Genomic DNA, 26,307 nt, shown 5'->3' on the forward strand with positions numbered 1-26,307 from the left:
CTGGTGGTCTCTCATAAGGGGCTTCGGACCCGCTCTCTGTCTGACCCGTCACCTATAGGACCTGTTTGCCCTGGGAGACCCGAAGCCCCCGACCACCTCGCTCTTAGGATCATTCGATGCTCAAACCCCTCCACCAGGTTAAGGAGGCGGTTCCAGGAGGGGCATAAACTAACCAGGAAACTAAAACAAACAGGCTAAAGATGCCTCAAAGACTAAAAACCTTAAAATGAATAAAGAAAATGAAGATCACAAAAGTTATGCATGAAATAAATCCCAAATTTGTCTAAAGTGAAAGCATAGTGTGCAGCCGAGAGTCCAGGGGTTAGAGCTGCTGCACATATGCAGAATATTGCTCCATCCTCAGTGTTGTGGGTTTGATTCCCAGCTTGAAATATTTACTGAATTGTCTCCAGAGCTCTTCCCTTCCGTCCTTATTTAATGTTTAAGCGCAGATTGTGCTGTTTGTATTTAACTTTGCTGAGATCACTGCATAAATGTTGTTATTGTGACTGGCCTCGTGGTGGGAGGGGCCGATGGTGCAGATTTGTGTCAGTTCTGTCAGTCTAAGGTCTGTTTATTGATCCTCGGAGGAAAACGTGTCTGCATTTGACCCATCCTTTAATGCTACTGGGGCCACATAAGTAGTTGGCAGCCACATGGCACCCGGGGACTAGGTTTTCCAATCTGTCCCGATACTGATACCTGGGTTCAGCGTAGTCGCAGATACAAAACAATAAAGAAGGCTGTAAAAATATGCCAAAACCTTTAGCAAATGGCTCACTATGCATTAACCTCTTAACTCCCGCCTGAACCGAGAGGATCTTTTTCCTCACGTCATCAGATTTTTTTCCCATCATTTTTTTGTTGGGTATTCAACTCATTTTTGTAACTTTTTCGTCATTTTTTTGGTCATTTTTTGTCAATTTTTTATCACATTTTTGTCAATTTTTTTGTAATTTTTTTGTAATTTTTTTGTAATTTTTTGGTAATTTTTTTGTAATTTTTTATCACATTTTTTATCACATTTTTGTAATTTTTGTGTCACATTTTGGTCTTTTTTGTCCAATATTGATCCCATTTTTGCCGTTTTTTTGTCACATTTTAGTCATTTTTTTGTCACATTTTTGTCATTTTTAAGTCAATTTTTTGTCAATTTTACATTTTTGTCTTTTTTGTTATTTTTTGTCAATTTTTTTGTCAAATGTTTATCACATTTTTGTAATTTTTGTGTCACATTTTTTTCATTTTTTCGCCAATTTTTTATCAAATTTTTGTCATTTTTTGTTACATTTTTGTCTTTTTTTTTGTCCAATTGTTATCACATTTTTGCCACTTTTTCATAAATTTTTCGTCTCAGTTCTGTCACTATTTTCACATCTTTTTTCCAGAAGCTTTTGTACTGGGGTAAAGCCAAACTGGAGAAAATGTGCTCGGTTCAGGTGGGAGTTAAGAGGTTAAACAAAGTCTCTGCACTGTGACTTATGCAGCTTGATCTACATGATGCAAAAAGAAGATAACACAAATATGACTATTAGGGGTTTTATTGTCTGCAGAGCCCCCCAAAAAAACACGCAATTTGGTAGCGGATAGATTTGGGTTTATCTACTCACCGATACCAGAAAAATCTGTGGTATCGTCATAAAATCACCAGATGTTGCGCCAGTCTTTACAGACACTGGGAGAACATGCAAACTCCTCACACTCACACAGCTGCCTATCCCACGTGTGGAGGGAATGAACAATGCAAGGTCAAACATTTCAGTCAGTGTCCCGAAAAACGCGAAATAAAACCATTATTTAAGTTATGCTTCAGTTACGCAAAGTAAGTTTGGTTTAGACACAGTTCATGCGTTTGGTCTATTGTTCCCTTTTATGCCTATATTTTGTTCCTAATTCGACCTTGATCTGGGCCTGGGGGTTGTTTGGAACATCAAATATTGTATTATGGGTGTGAAAAGGGTGAGAACAATCTGTCTGCTGCACAGTAATGACGTCGCTATTACTACTAGGCTGCACTGTGAGTAAAAGCATCCTTTAAAGTTTGATTACAACGCGTTCAAATCACTTTCCCTCCAGCCCTCCCTGTCTCCCGAGCCCTCCCGAGCCCTCGCCGCCTCGCTCGGTGTTCGCGTCGGAATTTCCCGCATGGACTGACCGGGATCTTGCCTCGTAACTTACCGCTCCTGGGCCCTGACGTCGCGGGGAGGAAAGCCCTTGTTTGGACATGGAAGCGGGCGTGGCTACGGCGCCCTGCCCGGTCTCTGCGAATGGATGTCGGTCTGTGTGTATGTACGGGAGGAGGGGAGGGGAGGGGGGGCGCACGACGATCACAAGACAAGCGTTCAGTTCACTACAGCAGCGAGAAAAAAGGCCGCATTGGCACCTTTGAGCTTGTGCAGCCGTATCGCGCAACAGCGGCGCAACACTACGCCTGGACGCGGGGGGTTTGGCTCTGCGTCCTTTTGCGTCTTTGCGCATCGGCGACGCGCTCGGAACCGGGAAGTCGTTTGTTTATCTACGGGGGATTTGCTTCGCATTTGACTTGACTTGGAAGGAAAGTGGCAGCAGAAGAAGCAGAGAGAGAGAGAGAGAGAGAGAGAGAGAGTGTGTGAGGTCAGCGGCGTAGCATGACTCAACCTCGGATATGCGTGCAGTCACCATCACCATCGCCTTGTTGTCGGGAGATACGCACGCCGCTCCGGGACGCGCTCGCTTCCACCCCCCCGATGATCGCCACTTCTCCCCGACAACTTCCAGGGGTGAGTACGAGGAAGGAGGGGACAAAGTGTAATACTGTGCACTTTTTTTTGTGTGTGTGGAGGGTTTGCGAAACGCTGCAGGCAAAGTTTTGTTTACGTCCTCCTCCTCCTCCAGCAGCGGCGGCGCATGTGACGCACCGTGGGCAAGTTGGGGCAACGGGGCAGCTTCTATAGGATCATAAAGCAACACCTTTTGTTCAATTATTGTGCAGTTCTTTCATGCAACGAAGGGTTTACTCGTGTTTTCTCGTGGTGGAAGAAGAGAAGGGGAGGAGGGGTCCAACTAACCGAGCATCTATCAACTCGGACATGTTTTTTTTTTTTTGCTTCCTCCCTCGCCTCGCGTTGCACTGTTGTTATTTTAGCTCCGTGCCACTCGGGGTGAAGTGAATTAACAAGCTGCAGCGCTCGGATTAGGGCGGCTAACTGCGCTTGTCATGTTATTCTTAAGCCAATTGAACGCGTACTTTGCGTATTTTAGGTCCGAAAAGGTTGCACGATCCACAGCAACAGCGTGGCCTCCCTCTCCCTCCCCTCCCCTCTCTTTCTATCCGCCTTACGCGTTTGCTGAAGCTTTCCTGCAACTAACAACAAGCCCCGTGTTTACGTGCAGCGCTTGACAACATGGCTGCAAAGAAAGGCATGTGCAATAGCAACACGACGGGCTCACCCAGGCTGCAGCCAATGAGGGACGGCGCTTTGGATGTTTGATAAGGGGGCAATGCGCGCGGATAAAGCCGGAGGGTCACGGTCGTTTTGTGCCACAAGAGGCTCTAATTGGCACTTAGCATTTTCTAACCAAGAGAGAAGCCTTTGCAAACTCGTGCTGGAGGATGTCGGACCAGTTGTCATTGTAGTACTTGTGTAATAGCACGGTTTCTATGGTTGCATTTTGTGCACAGTGCGATGTCCTTTGCAGAGAGCAACGTACAGGGTCTCATTCTAGTGTTATACTTTATTTTTCACAGTTGTGTCTCATTGTGTGTCATGTTTATTGTGGGATACTTTTTGAAGAGAGCATTTTAAGCTAAAGTTTATTCAATATTTCCTGTCTCAGTATGTCGAACTTTAGGTTTTGCTATTGTGACAGGCGCTATTATTAAGTACTAGACATCTGCAAACTGTTTCGCAATGCTCTCCCTGGACGTGTAGAAGGTTGTACTCAATTTGGATTTTCAAACAGACTAATGCTGTCAGGAAAAAAATGTCAAAGAAAAAGGTTTGAAATTTTAAAGCAGGGGTCGGCAAGTTTACTTGGCGCAGATTTTATTTATTGGAAACAGACCGAGGGCCAAAGCCGCTGATTGTTATCCCAAAGTAAACACAACGCTGATAAAAATGACCATCTTAAATGAGATAAATGTCTTAAAATTGCTTGAATCAAAGTTCTTCTATGTTGAATTGAGTCGGTTTGAACTAATCCAAGATAAAATGATGATTCTTTTTCCAGTGCACGTCTTTCAAATGCCAGTGTTGTGCATAATATATGACCTCATTGGGTGTATTGACAGTATTCCTACCTTTTTTTACTCCCATTTATCTCTAATAATGCTAAAGGTGCTCTCTGATTTGTGATATAATGTTTCTCAAAATCACGTTGCCTACCCCTGTCTTAAAGGAACAGCCCACAGTTCTTCCATACTATGATATGTTCTTACCTGAGCTTAGACGAGTTGATCCGTACCTGTCTGGTCTTTGTGCCCGTGGAAGAGCGTGGAAGCTTCTAACTTCACCCCCGTTTGGAGCCATAGGAATACACTGGGAGAGGCCAAATGCTAACAACATCTTTGGTCTAAGCTCAGGTAAGAACATATCTCAGTATGTAAGAACTGTGGCCTGTTCCTTTAAGAGATTCATGCAGCTAATGGATGTCATATACTAGTAAACTTACACAAGGATTATCAGTGTTACAAGTAATAAACAAGAAAATAAAATCACAGTAGGATGAAAATCTGATCATCTAAGAGGTATTATTAAAAAGTCTCCAGCAACATTTATTTACAGTATCTAACCCAGGCTACTTTGATTTATTTTGCAGAATAAGCTTTTTGAGTGTTGTTTTGGGCGACTTGTCTGGTTGCTTATGTTGAAGCTAAACAATGCATTCACAGCTAGAAGGTCCCGGGTTCGATTCCCACCTGGACGGGGCCTTTCTGTGTGGAGTTTGCATGTTCTCCCAGTGTAGGTTTCCTCCGGGTAATCCGGTTTCCCCTACCACTAAAAACATGTACAATAGGCCAGGGTGAAGAGTGCGCATGGGGGACAATTAACATGCACTGTCCTCACCAAATAAACCGATAAATCAATAAATCAATCAACACCTCATTTGAAAGCTAAGACCTATGAAACTGATCTAGAAGGGTCTTTTTTCCTCGCATTGTTGCCGCGTTGTCTTCACTGTTTTTATTTTTTTATTGCTTTTTTTAATTTTGCGTTTTCTGTTACTCTTTTGTTGCGTTTTTTGTGCCTTTTCGTCTCATTTTAGTCGCTACACTTTTTTCCAGAAGCTTTTAGATTTGGGTAAAGCCAAGCTGGAGAAAATGTGCTTGTTCAGGTCAGGGTTAAGAGGCTAAACAAGGTCTAGAAATTGTCTGAAATTGACACAAGTTTTACTAAATGATGACTTTATTGGGCGTAAAGGGCTGAAACAACTACAGCAACTACATATAATCGATTATTGAATGAAACGGGACTATACGGAGTTTAAAAATGTTAAAACTAACACTAAATGTTCCAGCCATGTCCTAATGTGTAGAATGAGCTCAGACCTGTTCACCACAACTGTCTCTAAAATCCTGCACTGTCACTCAGAAAGGTGTTAATTCGGGACCGAAGTGCCGTCATGCACGAGCTTAATATAGAGACAGCAGTTACGCGTAAGACCTGAGGTGGCAGTAGTGAGTATAAAATGACCAACTTGCATCTAGTCTCTTTAAAGGGATATTTCAGGATTTTTGACATAGGGCCTCATTTCCTAGTTATCCAGAGTGTTGCTGATTTCTGGAGAGATTTTTTTTGTAATTCATGCAGTTTCTTATATTTGAAGAGTTTTGTGGCGCTAGGCTAGTGCAAGGCTAGTGCATGTCTATGGTATCAGCTAGCCTGCATTAAAAACAGTCAGACCCGCTCCACAGAGCACCTGAGGCAAATCACTTATAACGCCAGACTAACCATATAAATGTCTGTGTCCATAGAGTAATTTTTGGAATATAACTGACCTTGCATCACATGAATGATCGCATTTTGAGGGACTATTTTCTAGCAGATCACTCCGCCGCTGCGTAGCTTATACAACCACGAAGCTGATGCTGCTCAAATATAAGTTATTTTAAATGCAAAATGGTTAAAATTATTCTATGGACACAGACATTTATATGGTTAGTCTGGTGTTATAAGTGATTTGCCTCAGGTGCTCTGTGGAGCGGGTCAGACTGTTTTTAATGCAGGCTAGCTGATACCATAGAAATGCGCTAGCCTTGCATTAGCCTAGCGCCACGTAACTCTTCAAACATAAGAACTGCGTGAATTACAACAAAAATATCTCCAGAAATCAGCAACAAATTTCAAAAATCCTGAAATATCCCTTTAAGTGAGTGTGTCTCATCCAATCACAAAGCAGAAGTCGCACTAAGAGCCTCCTACAAACATTCACTTTAAGTTTAGTCCATCACACATCCTCACTTTAACTTCATGTGGTCAATTAATCCCAATTAATAGTCAGTTAATAGTCAGTTGCAGCTCTGTAAGCCAAGTAATGACAATAATTCATACTAAATCTATACTAGGTAATCTGGTGTTGATCCAGTGATACCGGCCGTATTGGCACATTTTGTAGCTTGAACATATTTCCTCGACGTGCTATCAGGAAGTTGGCTCACATGCAATCCTCTTGTTTAGGGAAGGAGCTGTCACACTTCATCTACACCGCTCATAAACCCGTGTCGTTCTGTGGTTTTTAAGGTCGAGGCACCGAAACAAACCTGTGTTCCAGCCAAACCACGAAGGTGCAACGTCACTTTGGAAACTAAGCAGAAAGCGACAAAACAAATCTCACTCCATTGCTAGAAAAGATTAGGTCGACAGCTGCACATTTAATCACAGCCAGGGGCATTAGCATTTGAGAGAAGACCGAAATATGAACTGTTAAACGGATACAACAGCTTTTATACGCATTACCGTCAGAATGCAGGGAGATATAGCGCTCTGCAGAGGACATCATATCGCCTAAATAATTCAGCAACCCAGAGAGAGTCCTTTTCTGTGTTTGCGGCGGCGATAGCGGCTTCCTCGCCAGTTTAGCGTTCCATAGCTAAAGGCACCTATAGCACTTAATGATTTGTTTATTTAGCCTGATGCTGTGTGGAGCTATTGTGTCCTAATTGCGCCTTGAAGCTAAACGGCCGCATAATTACAAGCTCAGAACAAGAGAGAGTGACCTTTTCCGAAGAGGCTGCCAACAGTGCGTTATCCTCTCATCTACATCTTCTGCTCCATTCGAGTACATTTAGTCGACCAAATCTCATATTCGTTTGGTCAACTCTACATTTATATTGTTGTATTAAAGCTAGGGCTGCACGATTTTAATATTTTATGTATAGCTTATGTTTTATTTTTCATGCACTTGAGCACTGAGCTGCATATAAACTCCTAAAACTGCTGTTAAACGTAACGGTGCTCAGTTATATTACAGCTTCATGCAGCAACAAGATACAAACCTGCAAGAGGCATAAAGGCTTTAAGATTTGTCAGGAAAAACACCCTTAGTATTAATCATTCTCTAATAAATGTGGTGCTCTCACACTCTTTCTCCCTGTTCTGCTACATAAAAGCATTCTCTGAATCACGAGCTGCTTGTTTTATGAAAATCCACCTCATAGTTACATTAAAAACCTTCTGTAAAGATGTTAAAGGAACAGGCCACTGTTTTTCCATACTGAGATATGTTCTTGCCTGAGCTTAGACGAGTTGATCCGTACCTGTCTGGTCTTGTGGAATGGAAGAGCTTGGTCGCTTCTAACTTCACCCCCGTTTGGAGTCATAGGAATACACTGGGAGAGGCCAAATGCTAACAACATCTTTGGTCGTTTTGCGTGACTGAGCGCACGCACAAAGACCAGACAGGTACGCATCAACTCGTCTAAGCTCAGGTAAGAACATATCGCAGTATGGAAAAACAGTGGCCTGTTCCTTTAAATTTAGACACAGTTTAATGCAATGCTGTGGCTTTTTTGACCACCTCAACCTGCTCCACAAACACATTTAGTTTAGTTTAGTTTATTGAAAGGACAGTGTGCAGGTACATTAAACAGATGGCTGCACCAGGTTTAGCACTATGCTAATTTCCATAATTTAAATTACATAACAAATTTTAAATTACATAATAAAAGGTAATTTACAACTACAAGCGCAATATACAAATACAGTGCAAGTTACAAAGTGCAATATTGGCAAGTTTAGTTTACATTTTCCTAATTTCAACATACAAACAAAGGAGTAAGCTGAAGCAAGAAGCTTATGAGCGCCTACCCTACATTCAACATAATAAACATTTACATTTCACTGTAAGACCTGAGGACTGTATCCACGAGAAGAAGTTTGCACACAAAAAACAAGATCTATTCCTAAGGCATTTACATCAGAGGAAAATAAGATTACATGACTGGAATGCATGTACTCTTACATTCCCCATAGGAAGGAATCATCTTAACAACAGTTTGACTGAGTAACGTCAGACTAATCATAACAAGGCGCATTCACCGTCAACAGCTGCGTAACAAGAGAATAAGGTTTTCCATACCCAGGCACATACACACACAGCTATGTGCATGCACCTGTTTAGGAAATACATTTATACTGTTATAAAGTGCAGAATTATACAGTGCAACAGTTTTTTCAAAGTCTATATAACACATAATCACCCTCCTTGCCTCTAGTGTCTGTGTACCCTGGTGTATGAATGAGTGAGTGAGTGAATGGGTGCCTTGTTCCTTACTGTAAAGCGATTTGGGCCTGATAAAGATAGAAAAGCGCTATATAAGTTGAGTCCATTTACCATTTTTACCATTTAATCTGGCAGTGATGATGACTCCAGCTGCTCACGAAACACTCATTGTTTCTTCGTAGCCTGAGAATAGTTTGCACTTTCTGCAAGATCCACGTGGGGTTTGTTTTCAGCAACTGCAGCACAGACAAACATCTCCTGCAGACACTTTTAATTGACAGTGTCCAAAGGCGGCGAGGCTCGATAATTCTGAGTGGAGAACATGTCCATCACTCCACCGGCGGGGGGTGCAAGGCAGGAAAAGAAAACGATAAAGGTCATCGCAGGAGCTAAAACCTTAATTTCGATTCGATGAAGGTTAGTCATGCGGCCTTAATTCAAACCTGTTCCTTTGGCAGTGGATTTAATGATATGATCTTTCAAACTGTGTCACTCAAATTCTCATGTTCTTAGACTCTTCCTTTCAGTTTCAATTCGTTTTTATAAGTCAGTTGAAAACATCTGGACATTTTAGTCTCAGTTTTAGTCAGCAGAACTTTTCATTTAGTTTTAGTCTGGTTTTACTTTGACTAAAAGCATGAAGAAAGTTTGAAGTCAATGAAGCTTCCTCTGCTTCCCTCTCCTCTCATGCCAACTAAACTTCATGTCCTTCTTTCACTACATCTATAAATCTCTTCATTTTTCTACTTGCAGCTCTAGCCTCGGCATCTTTCCACCTAAATATTCACTTTCCTGCGTCTGTACAAGTCCTAAAACCATCCCATCCTCCATCATGGTCCATTCAATCCCACCTTTCTAAACTTTTGCCGCTTCCTTGTCTCCTAAAGTGATTCCGTCAGATTCATCCACTCCTTCCCCGCTGAGCTTTCTCCTTTCGGCCAGTGCAGGATCTGAACAGCTGCAGCCGTCTATTTTAAGCCCCGCTCCAGAGTTCTGCAGGCAGAGGGTGACAATTGTCAGTCAGTCCTCTTTACATTACGGTATCAGAAGTTCCCCCTTTGCCGATGCCAGGTCATGGTGCGAGGCTTCAGGCACTGATTCAGTCATTCATTCAACAATCAGCTGGGAAGTGCATGACGAATCGTGAGGGAATTGCAGATTTTCCCTCTTCATTCTGCCAGGGATTTGTTTGGAGCAGGTGAGAAGAGGAGCCTGTGTTTGAAGGACTTCCTTGAGTTTGAGAAATGTAATGTGTAGAAGATTACAGGCATCAGGGTTTATCTGAGGTACTTTTTGTCCTGGTTTAGACCTTGTTTAGTGCAGCTCTTGTAGGGTTTACTTGGTCAGCACTTGTCCAATGGAACCTTTTGCTGTTCTATGTGCTGCTTCTGTCCCTTTTCATGTTCGTAACTGGGACTGGGTCATCGGGAGAGCGACCGGCACCTGCTCTGGGATCGTGCTTTCCAGTGAGACCAGCAATTCTTTAATGGTTGCGTAGTGAGAGATATATGCAATGCAAGCACATGTGCATAAATATATTTGTAATGCACAATCCAGCCGCTCATTTAAAGCCAGACTCGGCCTCTTTCACCTTCTCTGCTTTAAGCTTAACAAAAATAAATTGCAGTTTATAGAGGTGGGCATGTATCCCATAGGGCTGCTCGATTATTGAAAAAATAATAATCACGATTATTTTTGTCATAATTGAAATCACGATTATTCAAACGATTATTTGTTGCCTTTCAAAAAAAAGTCTATCTTTATTTTATTTATTTATTAATCAAAACACTATGATGATATTTTATGTTTTCTGGACAGTCATAAAAGTACAAATGATTTCAAGTACGCCTTGATTAAAGAGATGTCTCTGCTTCACACCTGCCCCCTGCTGGCCAGCCCTCACACCTGCGCAAGCAAACTGAGCAGCGCGGCCTGATGACATCATCACACAGCGCTGTTTGTTTTTATGTCAGACAAAAGCATGAGTCACGGCACGGGAAAAGCGAAGGGAAAATAATCCCAGCGACCTGAAATAACGCAAGTCAGCTTTGCAAAAAATAAGAATTGAAAAAAATTGGAAAAAAAAAAAAAAATAGAAAAAAAAAAATTGGAATAGATTTTTTGCGATTTTGCTAATTTTGTAATCGTTTACTGTTGTAATTGAAATCGTAATCGAATTTCGATTAATTGCACAGCCTTAGTATCCCAACTGCTTTGGCTTCGAAACCCACTATCGCATTGGAAAGCGATGACCTAAATAAAAAATGTGATTTGTTTTGTACGAGGAAAAATACAGTGTTTTCCCCACAAATCATTATTGCATGACTACAGATGAGCCTTTAAAGCAGAAAATATGATCAAAACAACTCACTTTAACAGACTCCGGTCGTGTTCTTTCATGTTTTCAGGATCTACATTTTGAGAATCTTTTCTTGGAAATGCTCGTGACTCACTTAAATTGGTTCAGCGACTCACAAGGCAAAAGTAAAAACATACTAAGGAAGCAAACATTAATAAACTTGATTTTAAAGCAGTACTAAGTAACTTGTTTACCTTGATAAATCCTTTCCGTTGTCCCTCTGGGGGGTAATACAAGTGTTAATGGGATTGGGTTTTTTTTCATCTCCCCTGGTGTCTCTGGCCAGAAAACCACACTTGCAGTTTCCCTGCCTCTGGGTCGGTGGCGCAATACACACTTATAGAATCACGAAGAAGAAGCTAACAGGCTAACGGGCAAAGCTAACTGTGGGCTAGCGCCACTTAAACAGTATTTACAGCCAAGTCTGTTGTGTTAAGTTGTCGACAATATCCCTCTGTCCCTTTGTCTTTTCTGTCAGCGTAGTATTAACCATCACAGACAATTAATGAGTAAAAAAACACCTGCAGTGGTGCTTATGGCCTCTAGGGGCATGAGTTACTTCAGGGGTGTCGAGGGACGAAATTCAGCCCCCACGGCGGGTCGCGGGCCCCATATATTATATAATGTATATAATATATAACAATTTACACTTATTGTGCTTTATCGGCCTGTGTCACATGTTTCTCAAAGTGCTACATAAAGTCATTCATTCACTACTACTACTACTACTACTATTGTAGCCACAGCCGCCCTGAGGCAGACTGACCATTTACCACATGGCTATAATACGCTGTTTATATCCTGATCTCATGTTATGTCAGCGTCCTCTGCTGGACACATGTGGAATTCTTTCTTTTTTTAAATCTACACAGCCCCCTAGTGGCTGGAGTGAGCAAACTGGTTATTTTGTAAAAAATCCATAACTCCGCACAGGAATGGACAAGAGACTTACTTTTTTTGACACACTCGGGAATTCATGCTCTTGAAAGGGCCACATTAAAGGGACATTTCAGGATTTTTGACATAGGGCCTCATTTCCTAGTTATCCAGAGTGTTGCTGATTTCTGGAGATATTTTTTTTGTAATTCAAGCAGTTCTTATGTTTGAAGAGTTTCGTGGCGCTAGGCTAATGCAAGACTAGCGCATTTCTATGGTATCAGCTAGCCTGCATTAAAAACAGTCTGACCCGCTCCACAGAGCACCTGAGGCAAATCACTTTTAACGCCAGACTAACCATATAAATGTCTGTGTCCATAGAATAATTTTAACCATTTTGCATTTAAAAGACCTTATATTTGAGCAGCATCAGCTTCGTGGTTGTAAGAAAATAGTCCCTCAAAATGCGATCATTCATGTGATGCAGGTCAGTTATATTCCAAAAAATATCTCCAGAAATCAGCAACACTCTGGATAACTAGGAAATGAGGCCCTATGTCAGAAATCCTGAAATATCCCTTTAAATCATCTCGCGAGCCGCTGTGGCCCACGGGCCTTGACACACGTGAGTTACTTAGTTCTGTTTTAAATGTCGTGTGCCTGAATTGATTATAAATATTTAGAATTTACAGTCGGAGATCCTGAGTTGGTGGTTTGGTTTGGGATCTCCAACCCCAACATAATATCGAAATTGGCTTTTGGAAGATAAGCTAACTATATCTCCAATGTCAGGAAACCAACAAAAAAGTAACAAAAACTGCTTACGTAAAATAAAGAAATACTTGAGGAAAGGGACCTCCTACTGTTTTTTTTCTGCACTTCTGTAGTTTATTGAAGACTTTACTTTATTGAGAGACAAATCAATTAGGGCTGCACAATGTATAGATCTATTAGGTGATGCCTTATCCGTAACATCCCTAAAGTCTTTATCTGAGATCGACACATATAATTTAGTCATGTTGTGATGCTGATGTCGTGTTTTTGAAGTCTTGTTTTGCCACAATTTGCTAAAAAACGAGTTACTCAGAATTTGTGTCCTGATCAGTGCAGCTCCGTGTTACCAGCTTTATGTAACTTGGGCGCAGTAGGTAGCAGTAGCTGTAGTAGTGGGAGGCAGAGCGGTCTCCTCCGTGTTCAGAGCACATTTTGTTGCCTGCAGATGGAGAAAGGATTGAGGGTTGGTTTTTAGCGGCAGCAGCAGGGATCTCTGTGCGTCCTCGAGATTTGGCAGAAGGCGCGGTGTCAAAAATCTGCTCAGAGCCAGTCGTCTCCAGATTATGTTATTGATAATCGCTAGAGGTTCCCATGGCAATAGCAAACTAGACAACCTGGATACGCAGTACAATAATGCCAGGAGAGTGGTAGTAAGACTGAAGTACTTTCTGTCAGATGAAGTGTAGGGATTCTGTGATGTGTTGTGGCTTCTTGCAATACAGATAATTCATATGTTGTACCTTGTCAAATCTATCATACAGAGGCTGGCCAAAAGAAAAATGTCCACCTGGATGTAACAGGCTGATGCAGTTGGTCAGGTATAGGTTCAGCAACAGTATGAGCTTTAGGGCTGCACAGTATATCGCAAAAAAAAACTCTGTATCACGATATTAGGTGATGCAATGTATTCTAAGATGACAGTGCCAGGATTCTTGGGGCTCATGTTGTGAAAGAGTGGACCAGGGAGCGTGAGAGGGATCGGCCGCCACAGATTCGAGATCTGAACCCCATTGAGAATCTTTGGGATGTGCTGGAGAAGGGTTTGCGCGGTGGTCACACTCTCCCATCATCAAGACAAGCTCTTGGTGAAACAATAAAGGGATATTTCAGGATTTTTGACATAGGGCCTCAGAGTGTTGTTGATTTCTGGAGATATATATATTTTAATCCATGCAATCCTTATATTTGAAGAGTTTAGCGGTGCTAGGCTTGTGCTAGGCTAGTGCTAGGCTAGTGCTAGGCTAGTGCTAGGCTAGTGCTAGGCTAGTGCATGTCTATGGTAACTAGTAGCCTGCATTAAAAACAGTCTGACCCATTTTGAAGAGGTTTTTAATGCAGGCTACTAGTTACCATAGACATGCACTAGCCTAGCACTAGCCTAGCACTAGCCTAGCACTAGCCTAGCACTAGCCTAGCACTAGCCTAGCACCACTAAACTCTTCAAATATAAGGACTACATGAATAAAAATAGAAAATAAATCTGCAGAAATGAACAACACTCTGGATAACTTGGAAATGAGGCCCTATGTGAAAAATCCTGAAATATCCCTTTAATGCAAATGTGGGTTTTTAAGTTTGCTTGGACCCCCCTCCTGCCCCCGTCAGCTTCTCCTACACTGCCTCTCCTGCTGCAGACTACTATAGTGTCTACAGAAAGGAAACCGTTGAGCAGCTGCAGTGAGTTTGTGCAGTGGAGTCTGTTCTTACGGTCTATGGGGGGAAACCCGTGTACAGTGGTCCCTCCTCTGTTCTAAACCGCCTCGTCCCGGCGCATATTGTCTCACGGTGACTCACGTTTGGCTCATCAGCTGCTCTTCCTGTTCGCTTCAGAGGGCACACACTTCACCCCTGACTCACGCAACAAGACACGAGGAAGGAGAGCGTTCAAGACGTGCAGGTCGGGTGTGAAAGCAGGGGGCTTGTCGTGCAGAATGAACTTTTCTGAAGCGTTTGACCAAGTGTTTCCCTCGCCAATAAAGCTGGAGTAATCTTGTCTACTGAGGCGGTCTCTCCTTTGGAAAGCAGGAAGTGCGCTGATAAAGACTTCCAAAGACTTCCATTTTATTGCGTTATGAACAGAAGGAGGAACTGCTCTATGCATTTTCTTTGAATCCTTACTCCTGTGACTCTTCCGTTCATTTCTAAGCTTTCGAGTTACTATGGCATTAAAAGGTCTTCAGTAATATCGTTTATTGCGATATTTTAATGGCTCAATACATCGAACATCAAATTCTGTTATCGTGACAGGCCTTCGTGCCACAAGAACAAAATTATCATCATAGAGAAGTCGAGTAATAATTAGAGATGCACCGATCCAGCTTTTGTGCTTCCGACACCGATATTAACCGCCGATATCCGATATTAACCGATAGCAAGAGACTTTCTTAAAAGTGGCTGCTGTGATTGAAAAAATGAATGGTCCTTTTATCTCCATTGTGAGATCAATTAAGTCTTGTCATGATGTTACAGATCAATTATCAGTTCTATTTATTGGTAAGCTAATGGAAAACATTTAATAAGGTATACTGTATTTTCTACACTATCCTTGGGACAGGCTGCTTTATATTAATATAAACAACTAAAGTGATCTGATCATTACAAATTACAAATATCTTAATCAGTTATTTCATAAACTAAAATACAACATTTGGCCGCTCCAACAGTTGCAGATTTTATTTTATTAGGCCACTTTAGATATTTCTATCATAGTTTCTAACCCAGTCTCCCAGTGTATTCCTATACACTGGCCTCTCGCCTGTGACTGAGCGCACGCGACAGGTACACATCAACTCGTCTAAGCTCAGGCAAGAACATATCTCAGTATGGAAAAACAGTGGCCTGTTCCTTTAAAGCGTTGAGAGCCAAAACTAGTATTGGTTCAGTGTCGGAGATTTGTACCCGATACCCGATACTGTATTTTTTCCAGTATCGTGTGTCCATCATCCGATACCAGGATCAGTGGATCCCTAGTAAATGGTAAATTGTCATATTTAGCGCTTTAGTCACTCAAAGCACTTTACATCAAGGAACCAGTCATCCATTCACTCTCTCATTCATACACCAATGTACACAGACACTGGAGGTAAGGAGGGTGAAGTGTCTTGCCCAAGGGCACAACGACAGTGTGCACCTGCAGGATTAAAACCGTCGATCCTCTGATCACAAGACGACCCGCTCTACTCTCTGCGCCACTGTCGCCCCTATGTTAAGAGGCTTTAAAGCAGGGGTGAGAGTGACCTACTTTTGCGCTGTGTGTGGTTAATATAACTCTCTTCCATTCATTCTCAATGGTAAATATGGATGCAGTTCACTTTTTGGCCACCAGCGTCAAATTGGGGGCGCTGTTTCACTCCTTTCGCAAAGTTAAGGAAACACTGTTGTGGTGTCTTGGTATTTATCAATTACAGAGCGTTGTAGCATCAACTTTCACAGTTTTCCAACTTTTATTGCAAAGGTTTTTGACATCAACAAAGGTACATGTTAAAAATTGACTTTATGCTGAACTGACACTTTCAATATGATCTAATGTGGCCTTTTCTTTGAGTTAAATGAATGAGGTAGAGTCACTGTAGGTGCTGCAGATACAGGTGGTGTTGTTTACATTTTGCACTATATTGCTACAATAGTTGATTTTGTTCTACTAAAACTAGGCTTTTGCCATAGTAAACATTTGTTTTAATGTAGCATGATATTTGCATAGATAGAATCAAATGCAAATGTATACCAAAAAGTAAAATAAAGTTATTTGCAGTTATATGTGTTTCACTCTTGACATTGCCGTGTTTGGCCCGCGACCCACAGGCACATTTTCATTTTGGGCCTCGGAGACCAAAGGTTTGGGCACCCCTGCTTTAAAGGAATAGGCCACCGTTTTTACATACTAAGATATGTTCTTACCTCACTTTAGACGTGTTAATATATCCCCGTCTGGTCTTTGTCCGTGCGCTCTGTCAGGCAAACGGAGCACATACGCAGCCTCTCCCACATGTCACATAGCTCCAAAAAAGCTCACGATAGAAGCTACCAAGCTCTTCCACGTGTTCCCTATTTAAATAAAGTTACATGAAGTGTTTTCATGCGAAGTATATTTACACAGAAATGTAGCATGTCGATTTTATAAGCAAATAAAAAGGGGGACTATATTGTGAGGCGTAATGATACGAGGAGCACAGCGTCCGCGTAGTAACTCCTAAAGACTTCCCCCGCTCACTTCCGTCAATAACCTTTAGGAGTTACTGCGCGGACGTTTTACTCCTCGTATCATTACGCCTCACAATATAGTACCCCTTTTTATTTGCTTATAAAATCGACATGTTACATTTCTGTGTAAATATACTTCGCATGAAAACACTTCACGTAACTTTATTTAAATAGGGAACACGTGGAAGAGCTTGGTAGCTTCTATCGTGAGCTTTTTTGGAGCTATGTGACATGTGGGAGAGGCTGCGTATGTGCTCCGTTTGCGTGACAGAGCGCACGGACAAAGACCAGACGGGGATATATTAACTCGACTAAAGTGAGGTAAGAACATATTTTAGTATGTAAAAACGGTGGCCTATTCCTTTAAAGGGACTAAATGCAAGTTCGCCATTTTATACTCACTACTGCCACCTCAGGTCTTAAGCGGAACTGCAGCTTCTATATTAAGCTCGTGCATGACAGTGACAGTGCAGGATTTTAGAGGCAGTTGTGGTGAACAGGTCTGAGCTAATTCTACACATAAACTCTGTATAGTCCCTTTCCCTATGAATATTTAGTAAAATAACTAGGACTGCACGATACTGAAGAAAACTTGTGATATGCGACATCGGGTGTGCCATATTATGACAATAATTTTCTCAACCTTTTCAGCCAAACTGTGTCAAGACAAGACTTCAACTAACACTGAATCAGCACCATCGAGGTTGAAATGGAACAAAATCAGGAAAAATTAGAAGCAAAACTGAGCTTTGACACATTTTATAAATTCCATGCTTTTTTTTTCTCAGCTGAATTTGAATAAAACGTGTCGATCTCAGTTACATGGAAGACTTTGTGATGTATTGTTGCTTCTTGTGATACGGATCATCACCTAATATCGCAATACGGTATTTTTTTTATTGTTTTGCCTTATTAGTTAACCAGAAATGTTGTCTTGTATTTTTCTCGTGAACCGAATGTCTCGTCTCTCTCTCTCGATCCCCAAGAGTTTGTTTATGAGCGACGATTATGCATCACATTTCCACTCTGATGTTTTCTTAGCTCTGATTTTTGTTTGCTCCTCTCGCACAAACATTTCTTTTGGGAAATCTTTAAAAATCTCCATTCCATGATTACTAAAAATCAAATCTCAAGCTCTGCAAACTTTGAATGTTTTATATAAAATATTTAAAGACGTATATCACGATCCACAGCAAAGAAATTACTTTACAATTAATAAAGTGCCTCTGGCTGTGAGCCTCATTAAAATGCAATTAGCTGTTTGTTTGGTAATTATTTCTGCGGAGTTCGCCCTGGAGCTTATTTTGAATGATGAATAATTCAGGTCCATTTTCAATCTGGAATAATAAATGTCCGCAGACTCTCGAAGCGGTGAATCACAGCAGCGGTTATTAATGTTTTCCCTTCAGGTCAGAGGTGCTCAAACTCTGTGCTCTCTATTATTGGCAGTGCTAATACATTTACGCTTTAGTCCAAAATACTTCATTTATTCTTCGTCTTACTCACTAATACTCAGAGATGCTTGGGAAACATGACTTTTTCTTCAATTGGAAGGAAAAATGTAAGTAATTTGTTACAAGTACAAGTAAAAAGTAGTGACCCAAATAAATACTCAAGTAAAAGTAAAAAAACTACTCACTTTTCTTTTCCTTTTTGGCTTTTTCGTCATGTTTTGTTGCTATTTTGACGCTTTTTTCAAGAAACTTTCTATCACTGCGATTAGATTTGCAATTTATGCAATGGTCCGATGGCACCGATCCGACACTGGTATCGGATATCGGAGCCGACACTGGAAAAAATACAATATCGAATATCGGCTACTATAGGGCTGGGCAATATATCGATATTTAAGTCGATATATCGATATATTTTTGAATGAGATGTGGAATTAGACCATATCGCATATATCGATATAGTTACAATTTGCGCTGTGATACTTAAATTAAATCGCTATTTCTATTTCAGATATTTTTTTATTGAAATGTGCACCTTACGGAGCTTTGTTACACAGTGTTTTTGTTTACATTTTATAGTGAGTTTTCAATACTCGTATTTGGCTTTGACTTTGACTTAGCATTTCATTCCACAGCTCTCACTTTGTGGAAGAAATATCGGGATTTATATCGCATATCGATATTCAACCTAAATATATCGGGACATGACTTTTGGTCCATTTGGCAGTTTTGGCTCTCAACGTCTTAAAAACACATCTTTTACCACCTAAATCTAGTTTTAACCTCTGCAAATGCCGCGCTAGCAGTAGGATGCTAAAGCTAGCGGGTGCATGCTAATGCTAACGAAAACTAATCAAGGCAGGGTCAGAAACTATGAAAGAAATACCAAAAGAAGCCTAATTATAAAATCAAACAACCACTTCTGACGCCAAGTGTTTGTATTTTAGTTTAAAGCAGAACTAAGTAACTTGTTTACCTCAATTAATCCTTTCCGTAGTCCCTCTGGGGGTAATACAAGTGTTAATGGGACGATAGGAGGGTCTTTCATCTCCCCCGGTGTCTTTGGCCAGAAAACCACAATTGCAACTTTACTGCCACCAGACCAGAGTCACCAATACACACTAATGGAATCGCAAAGAAGAAGCTATCAGGCTAACGGGCAAAGCTAACTGCGGGCCAGCACCACTTAAACAGTATTTACAGCCAAGTTTGAGTGAAATAAATGATCTCCATTGTATAATTGGATGAACAATATCCCTCTGTCCCTTCGCCTTTTCTGTCAGTGTAGTATTTACTCTCCAGGACAATTAATAAGTAATAATATCGCAACTTGCTACGACACCTGCAGTTACGCTTATGGCCTCTAGGGGCAAGAGTTACTTAGTACTGCTTTAAGAAACAACTGATCTCACATATTTGTAATAATCAGGTCACTTCGTGTGAGTTGTTTATATTAATGTAAACTAAAGCCTGTCATGTACCCAAGGATAATTAGTGTAGAAAAGTCTACACTGCACTTTTCAAACACTGTTGGAGCATTAACATCTGAGCACAGACTGAAACATGAACTGATAAACTAATAAAAGGGATTTCTTCCACATAAACGGCAAGATACTCAGGCACATTGTTGTGTAAATGCCCAAAACCACAAACATGTCTCAAATGAGCATGAATTAATTGGCAATATTTTGTTGCTGTGTCTCCTAATATTGCAGTAACAATAATTTGCTGATATATCGTGCAGCCGTATTTGCTTACCTTGTTGTTTAGACCTCTGCTAGCAAGTTCTGAAAGGCATACGGGTCTTTTATTAGTTTATCAGTTCATGTTTCAGCCTTTGCTCTGATGTTAATGCTCCAACAGTGTTTGAAAAGTGCAGCGTGAACCAAATCCTGACTGTGAAATAGGAGAAATTGCAAATCTAATCGCAGTGATAGAAAGAAATGCTAAACCGTGCCTCCTCGGTGTTATGATTCCTCCAAAAGTCTCCCGCTGCAGGTTTGCTCCTCTGTGCCTTTATTCTCTCGTCATGCGATCTCTGTTTCTAACGTCACCATTCAGACCCCCCTCCCTCCCCGCTGCCCATTCCCCCCCCCTCCACACCTCTCCACGCCGGGCCATTGTCCGAAAAGCAAACATCGGCTTTTTGACACGGCTCCAGGCGGGACTTACCCTTTGAACGGCCCCTCGTTTGGAGTTGTGACTTCACATTAGGGGCCGCACGAGTGACCTCTGAGGGGTTTAGCAAACACGGCTGCACAATATGACGAATGAGTGTCGTTATCCCAATTAGGGGGGATATTAGGGCTGTAAAAAACAAACTAATTATACTGAGACCTGAGCAATACCAATGCTAAAATATTTGTTGTCGAGAGCCAGAAAACAGAACAATAATGTGTGGAAGATCTGCAAATTTGCAATATTGGAATTTGGGGGGGGAGGAAATGGGAGAAATTGTGGCAAAAATAAGAAAAATTGTTAAAAACTATTTGGGAAAAAAGGGGCAAGAAAAGGGGAAAAATGTGAATAAATTGGGGAGGAAAAAAAAAAAAGGAAATATGGAAAATATTGCACATTTTTAATTAGCAAAAATGAGGAACAAACATGGAATGTGAGAAAAAATTGGGGCAAAAATAAGAAAAAAAAAATGGGAATTTTTTAAAAATAAATTTGGGAAAAAATAGGGGAAAATGGGGCAAAAATTGTATACATTTGGGGGGGGGAAGCAGAATGGAGGAAAAAATGGGGGCTTAAATAAGAAAAAAATGTGTAAAAAATGGGCAAAAATTTGGCAAAAAATAGGGAAAAATATTTGAATAAATTGGGGAATAATGGCAAAAAAAGTGTACAAAAAATTGGGCAAAAATAGGGGCAAAAATTGAATACATTTGGGGGTAATTGAGGAAAATGGGGAAAAAATTGGGACCAGAAAAAAATGGGCAAAAACAAGAAAAAAAAAAGTTTTAAATTAGGGAAAAGTCATTTATTTGAACTGAAACTTTCACTTTATTTGAGCTGAAACAACCAAGTCCCTTCTTGTAAATGCTAACGGTACCCTGCCCTAATCCCAATACTAGGTGACAAAATATTAAAGGTGTCTCCAACCTTTTGTACCCGGCGAGCTAAACTAAATGCAACTTATGTGGAGTTTTTCAGAGTAAATGACTTGAGTTTTGTCTGTATACTTTGCTATATCGACCTACATGTTTGACTGCGTTCAGCGTGTTCACAACAACAACAACAAAATGCATCTCGAATGTGTCATCGAGCGTATGTGGAAATGTAGAAAGTCCTTGGCCAGCTGCCTGGAATGGCCTGGAGAGAAACTGGTGGGAGATCCCTGCCATATTAACAAGCAGCTATATGTTTCAAAATCACTGCAAAAACTATCATATTGCAGCAACTTACCCTCTCTTTTATTTCTCCTCAGGAAATCACAGATGCATAAAGGAAATACAGACCTTGATTAAGAAGAGGAAACCCATTGAACTGAAACCAATGTAGTTTTTCCTGCAAAGAGTTTTTCAGAGTCTTCAAACAAATGTAGTCTCTGCCGAGGTTTTTGGATGTTTGGAGAAGATAAACCTTTCCCTTTGCTCCTTGATGCACGACATGAGCGTACCCGCCCCTCAGAAAGCCGGCGCTAAACGAACGGGAAAACGAATCACATTCTTCAGCGAGCAAACCATGAAGGAGGCGTCTCAGCACCCGCAGGACTACTACCTGCAGAGCGGGAACATCGTGGACCCGGGGCAGAGCGAGGCGGCCAGCACGGTCACTTCCAACACGGAGGGGCACCACAACATGTATCTGAACTCTGTTATTTTCAGCCCGGACAAAGGCGATCAAAGCCGGGGAGGGCATTATCAGCAAACCGTGCCCATGAAGTGGACGCAACAGGAGGCGATGCAGCAGCAGCAGCAGCAGCAGCAGCAGCAGCAGCAGCAAAGGCAAGCGGCTTGGACTTCCAGCATGCCTCACTGGGCGTCGAACTACACGAATTTCATGGGAGGGGTGAGTGTGGGGAGCCAGAACCAGCAGCAACCCCCACAAACTCTTCCTCCTCCCAGTAACGCAGCTCAACAGCAACAACCCCCGTCGCAAGGATTCCAGGAGCAGCATCCCGGGAAGAGCAGCTCAGTCCTGCAGCCCTTCCAGCTCGCGTTCGGGCAGCCCAAAACGCAGCAGCTGCCCTCGTACTACCAGGCTTTCCAGGGGAGTCGGGCGACGGCGGTGGCGGCGCTCCCGAATCCGCCGAGTTACCAGAGCAAGCCCCAGCCCCAGCCTCAGATCCAGCCCCAGCCCCAGCCTCAGATCCAGCCCCAGCCCCAGCCCCAGCCGCATCACCACCATCACCACCACCACCAACAACAACAACAACAACAACAACAGCAGCTCCTGCAGCACCACGCCATGTTTCAGAGTCAGCCCCAGCAGCAGCAGCAGCAACAAGGGCCGCGCGAACAAAAGCTCCACATACAGCACTTGCAGAATCAGCATTTGCCCCAACAAAACATGCATGACTTTTTCCCCTCGGCTCAGACGCAGCAGCAGCAGCAGCAGCAGCAGCAGCAGCAGCAGCAGCAGCAGCAGCAGCAGCAGCAGCAGCAGCAGCAGCAGCAGGTCGTGGTGGTGCACTCCAACAGCGAGTCCGCCCTCCCCAAAGTCCACGAGCCCCTGATCCAGGACATAACCCCGGAGCCGCTGCAGCAGACGTGCGACCCGCTGGGGCAGGTCCAGCAGAGCGAGGCCGTGTCGCCGCAGCCGGGGCTCAGGAGGTCGCGGAGGCTGTCGAAGGAAGGGGGAGCGCCGTCGTCCGAGAATCCCTTCCTGGTGTCGTCGTTCACGGCTGAGGTGGGTCACAGGTCGCTTCAGGAGTTGTGCTGAAATTTAGTTTTGTTATTGAAGAAGCATTAACCTTCTTAACCCCAAATCTAAAAGCTTTTGGATTGAGGTTTACACACTATAGGCCAGTGTAACGCCTCATTTGAAAGCTAAGACCAGTGTTCATTTTGACAACATATTTTATTTTAGTTTTAGTCTTAGTCTTTTGACTAAAATGTAATTTAATTTTAGTCTAGTTTTAGTCGACTAAAATTGCAAGTATATTTAGTCGACTAAATGTAAGACTAATTTAGTCGACTTATATTTATAATATTCATTATAATCATATTTAATCTTGTTCCTCTGCTTCATGGAGCTGCTTCCACTTGAATAAAGCTCAGAGCTGTTCATTTGGCAGTGAATTTAAATGATATGAGGCTCTTTCAGTCGGTCAATAGAAGTTTGGCTGATTTTAGTCTCTCCTTTTCATTTTTATTTAGTCTTATTTTAGTCGACTAAAATATCTGGACATTTTAGTCATAGTTTTAGACTCATGAGAAACTTTTAATTTTGTTTTAGTCCAATTTTAGTCGGCAAAAATATCACTTTGACTAAAATTAAGACTAAATATTTTAGTCGACGAAATTAACACTGGCTAAGACCACAACTGATTTAAACAGATCTTTTTCCTTGCGTTGTTGCCGCTTTTTTGTTGAGTTTTTATCACTTTTTTGTCACTTTTTTGTTTCGTTTTCGCCACATTTTGGGCACATTTATGTTGCCTTTTCATCCTGGGTTTCTCCTCACTTTTAGGTTTGGGTTATGCCAGAATCACTGTATACTCATCATATAATAAGAATATCATGAAAAAGTTCATTTATTTCTGTAATTCATATTAAAATGTGATTATGGCTTACAGTCCATTTTCAAAATACTTTTCTGAGATTTGTGATTTGGGGTTTTTACAAGCTGAGCCATACTAAAATTGTAACAAATAAAAGCTTTACATATCTCACTTTCCATGTAATGACTCTATATCATATTAGTTTCACAGTTTAAGTAGAATAACAGAAGTGGATATATATATACTTCTTTTTCCTTGTGTTGTTGCCACTTTTTTGTTGAGTTTTACAAGCGAGATTTACCACAGAACCATCTCAAATGTCATCAAACTAGCAAAGCAATCTTGGTCAGACCAGGAAAAAGGTCTAAATGAGGGGAATCCTCTCAAAACAAGATATATTTCTTCAATTCAAGTCATTTAAGCCAATAGTTGATATTTACTTTTTGTAGTGTATAATTTGGGGTTTTTACAACCTGAGCCATAACAATCATAATGATAACAAATAAAGGCTATACATATCTCACTTTGCACGTAATGAGGCTATATCATATATTAGTTTCACAGTTTAAGTTGAATAACAGAAGTAAATGCACTTTTTCATGATATTCTAATTATATGACAAGCACCTGTGTGTTTTTTCTCGTCTGCACCGAGAAAAAATGATAGAACTTGTTCTCAAACAATAGGAATAAAATCTGTTCTGATTGTGATTCTGAAAATGTGCTCGGTTCAGGCGGCCAAAATTAAGGCCTTTATTGTCATTATAAAAGCATTTAATTTGAGTCCGACCAGCGTTACATCTAAATTTACTGGAAAATACCGACATTGCTCAACTGTTTTTACTGCACATTTGTTGATAATACAAAATAGAAGTTTGGAAACACCTTTTTTCAAGACTATTTACGTTGTAGATTCTCACTGAGCTGCGACCTGGACCTATTACTGTGCGGGAGCCAAAAACTGCGGTCAAGAGTAGAAGTGCTTTAACATGTGACCCACTGCCTAAACTGATGGATCTTTTTCCTTGCACTGTTGCCCTGTTGTTTCATTTCATTTTTCCCTTTTTTTTTGTTTTTTTTGTTGCTCTTTTGTGATTTTTTTGTTATGTGTTCATCACTTTTTCATCGCTGTCTTTTGTCATTGCATCACCGTGTCGGTTTGCTGCCTGAAAGTTACCAAACATGTCTTTAATCTCGTCCCTGTAGAGAACTGGGATGTAGGAAATGCATTATGACACAACTAACAGTTTCAGATAAGACTTGGAATAAGCAGCGTCTGGATAAGACAATGGTGCAGACAGAAACAATCAAAGGATAAAGACAGAAGGAAAGTACAGGGACGGATAACTTCAACGAGGCAGATAATCAAATTAGATTAAAAGGTGACAAAAAATTTGGTGAAAAAGTGATGAAAATGCAAGAACCGCAAACAGACGACAAAACGAGAAGGCTCGACTAAAGAGAGATGAAAAAGCAATGAGAAAGCCACAAAAGAGCGACAAAAATACGAAAACATGCCAAAAATGTGATAAAAACGCGGTGACAAAAAAGCTGCGGTGAGTTTTGTAGGTCTTAGTTTTCAAATGAGGTGTTACACTGGCCTTGAGGCTGTAAAGTCTTCAGTTGAGAAGATTTTAGATGTGGGTAAAGCTAAACAGGAGAAAATGCGCTCGGTTAAGGCGGAGGGTAAGAGGTTAAGGGACTGTACGGAGTTTAAAAATGTTAAAAGCATGTATTTTCCTCCCCCTACATGTTCCAGCCATGTCCTAATGTGTAGAATGAGCTCAGACCTGTTCACCACAACTGCCTCTACAATCCTGCACTGTCACTCAAAAAGGTGTTACTTCAGGTCTGAAGTGCCGTCATGCACGAGCTTAATATAGAAGCTGCAGTTACACGTATGGCCTGAGGTGGCAGTAATGAGTATAAAATGGCGAACTTGAATCTAGCCCCTTTGAACCAAAAGACAGTCTCAAATTTAACAACAAAACATTCATTAAAATTGATAGTATCTTGATGAATAAAGTAATTAAAAGTCAAATCTTTGAAGTAGGGCTGAAACAACTATCGAAAACCTACTTTGTTTGTATAGTTTTTGTATATTGTAAATTTCATGAATATCTCAGAAAGCAGAGCCTCCAACAACGTTTACTTTAAGTTTACTCCATCAACACGTCCTCAAGCGATGCTACTTTACCAATGTGATTGAAAAAATACAATTTTCATACACTATTCACAGCCGATCGATTAATCATAATAAATAATCGTTAGTTGCAA

General features: G+C 41.3%; 2 protein-coding genes across 2 annotated transcripts in view; one reads left to right on the plus strand and one right to left on the minus strand.

Moving 5' to 3' along the window:
- vps29 (VPS29 retromer complex component) overlaps positions 1-26,307 on the minus strand; it is a 230,067-nt gene that overhangs the window by 7,525 nt on the left and 196,235 nt on the right. The gene's annotated exons all lie outside the window — the stretch shown is intronic.
- mideasb (mitotic deacetylase associated SANT domain protein b) overlaps positions 1-26,307 on the plus strand; it is an 81,327-nt gene that overhangs the window by 6,136 nt on the left and 48,884 nt on the right. The window contains 1 exon segment of the mRNA XM_079573407.1: positions 21,794-23,217. Within this exon segment, the coding sequence (XP_079429533.1) occupies positions 21,967-23,217 (1,251 nt within the window). The 5' untranslated portion in view covers positions 21,794-21,966.

The sequence above is a fragment of the Gobius niger genome (genome assembly GCF_951799975.1).
Source record: "Gobius niger genome assembly, chromosome: 16".
In the NCBI taxonomy this organism is placed as follows: Eukaryota; Metazoa; Chordata; class Actinopteri; order Gobiiformes; family Gobiidae; genus Gobius; species Gobius niger.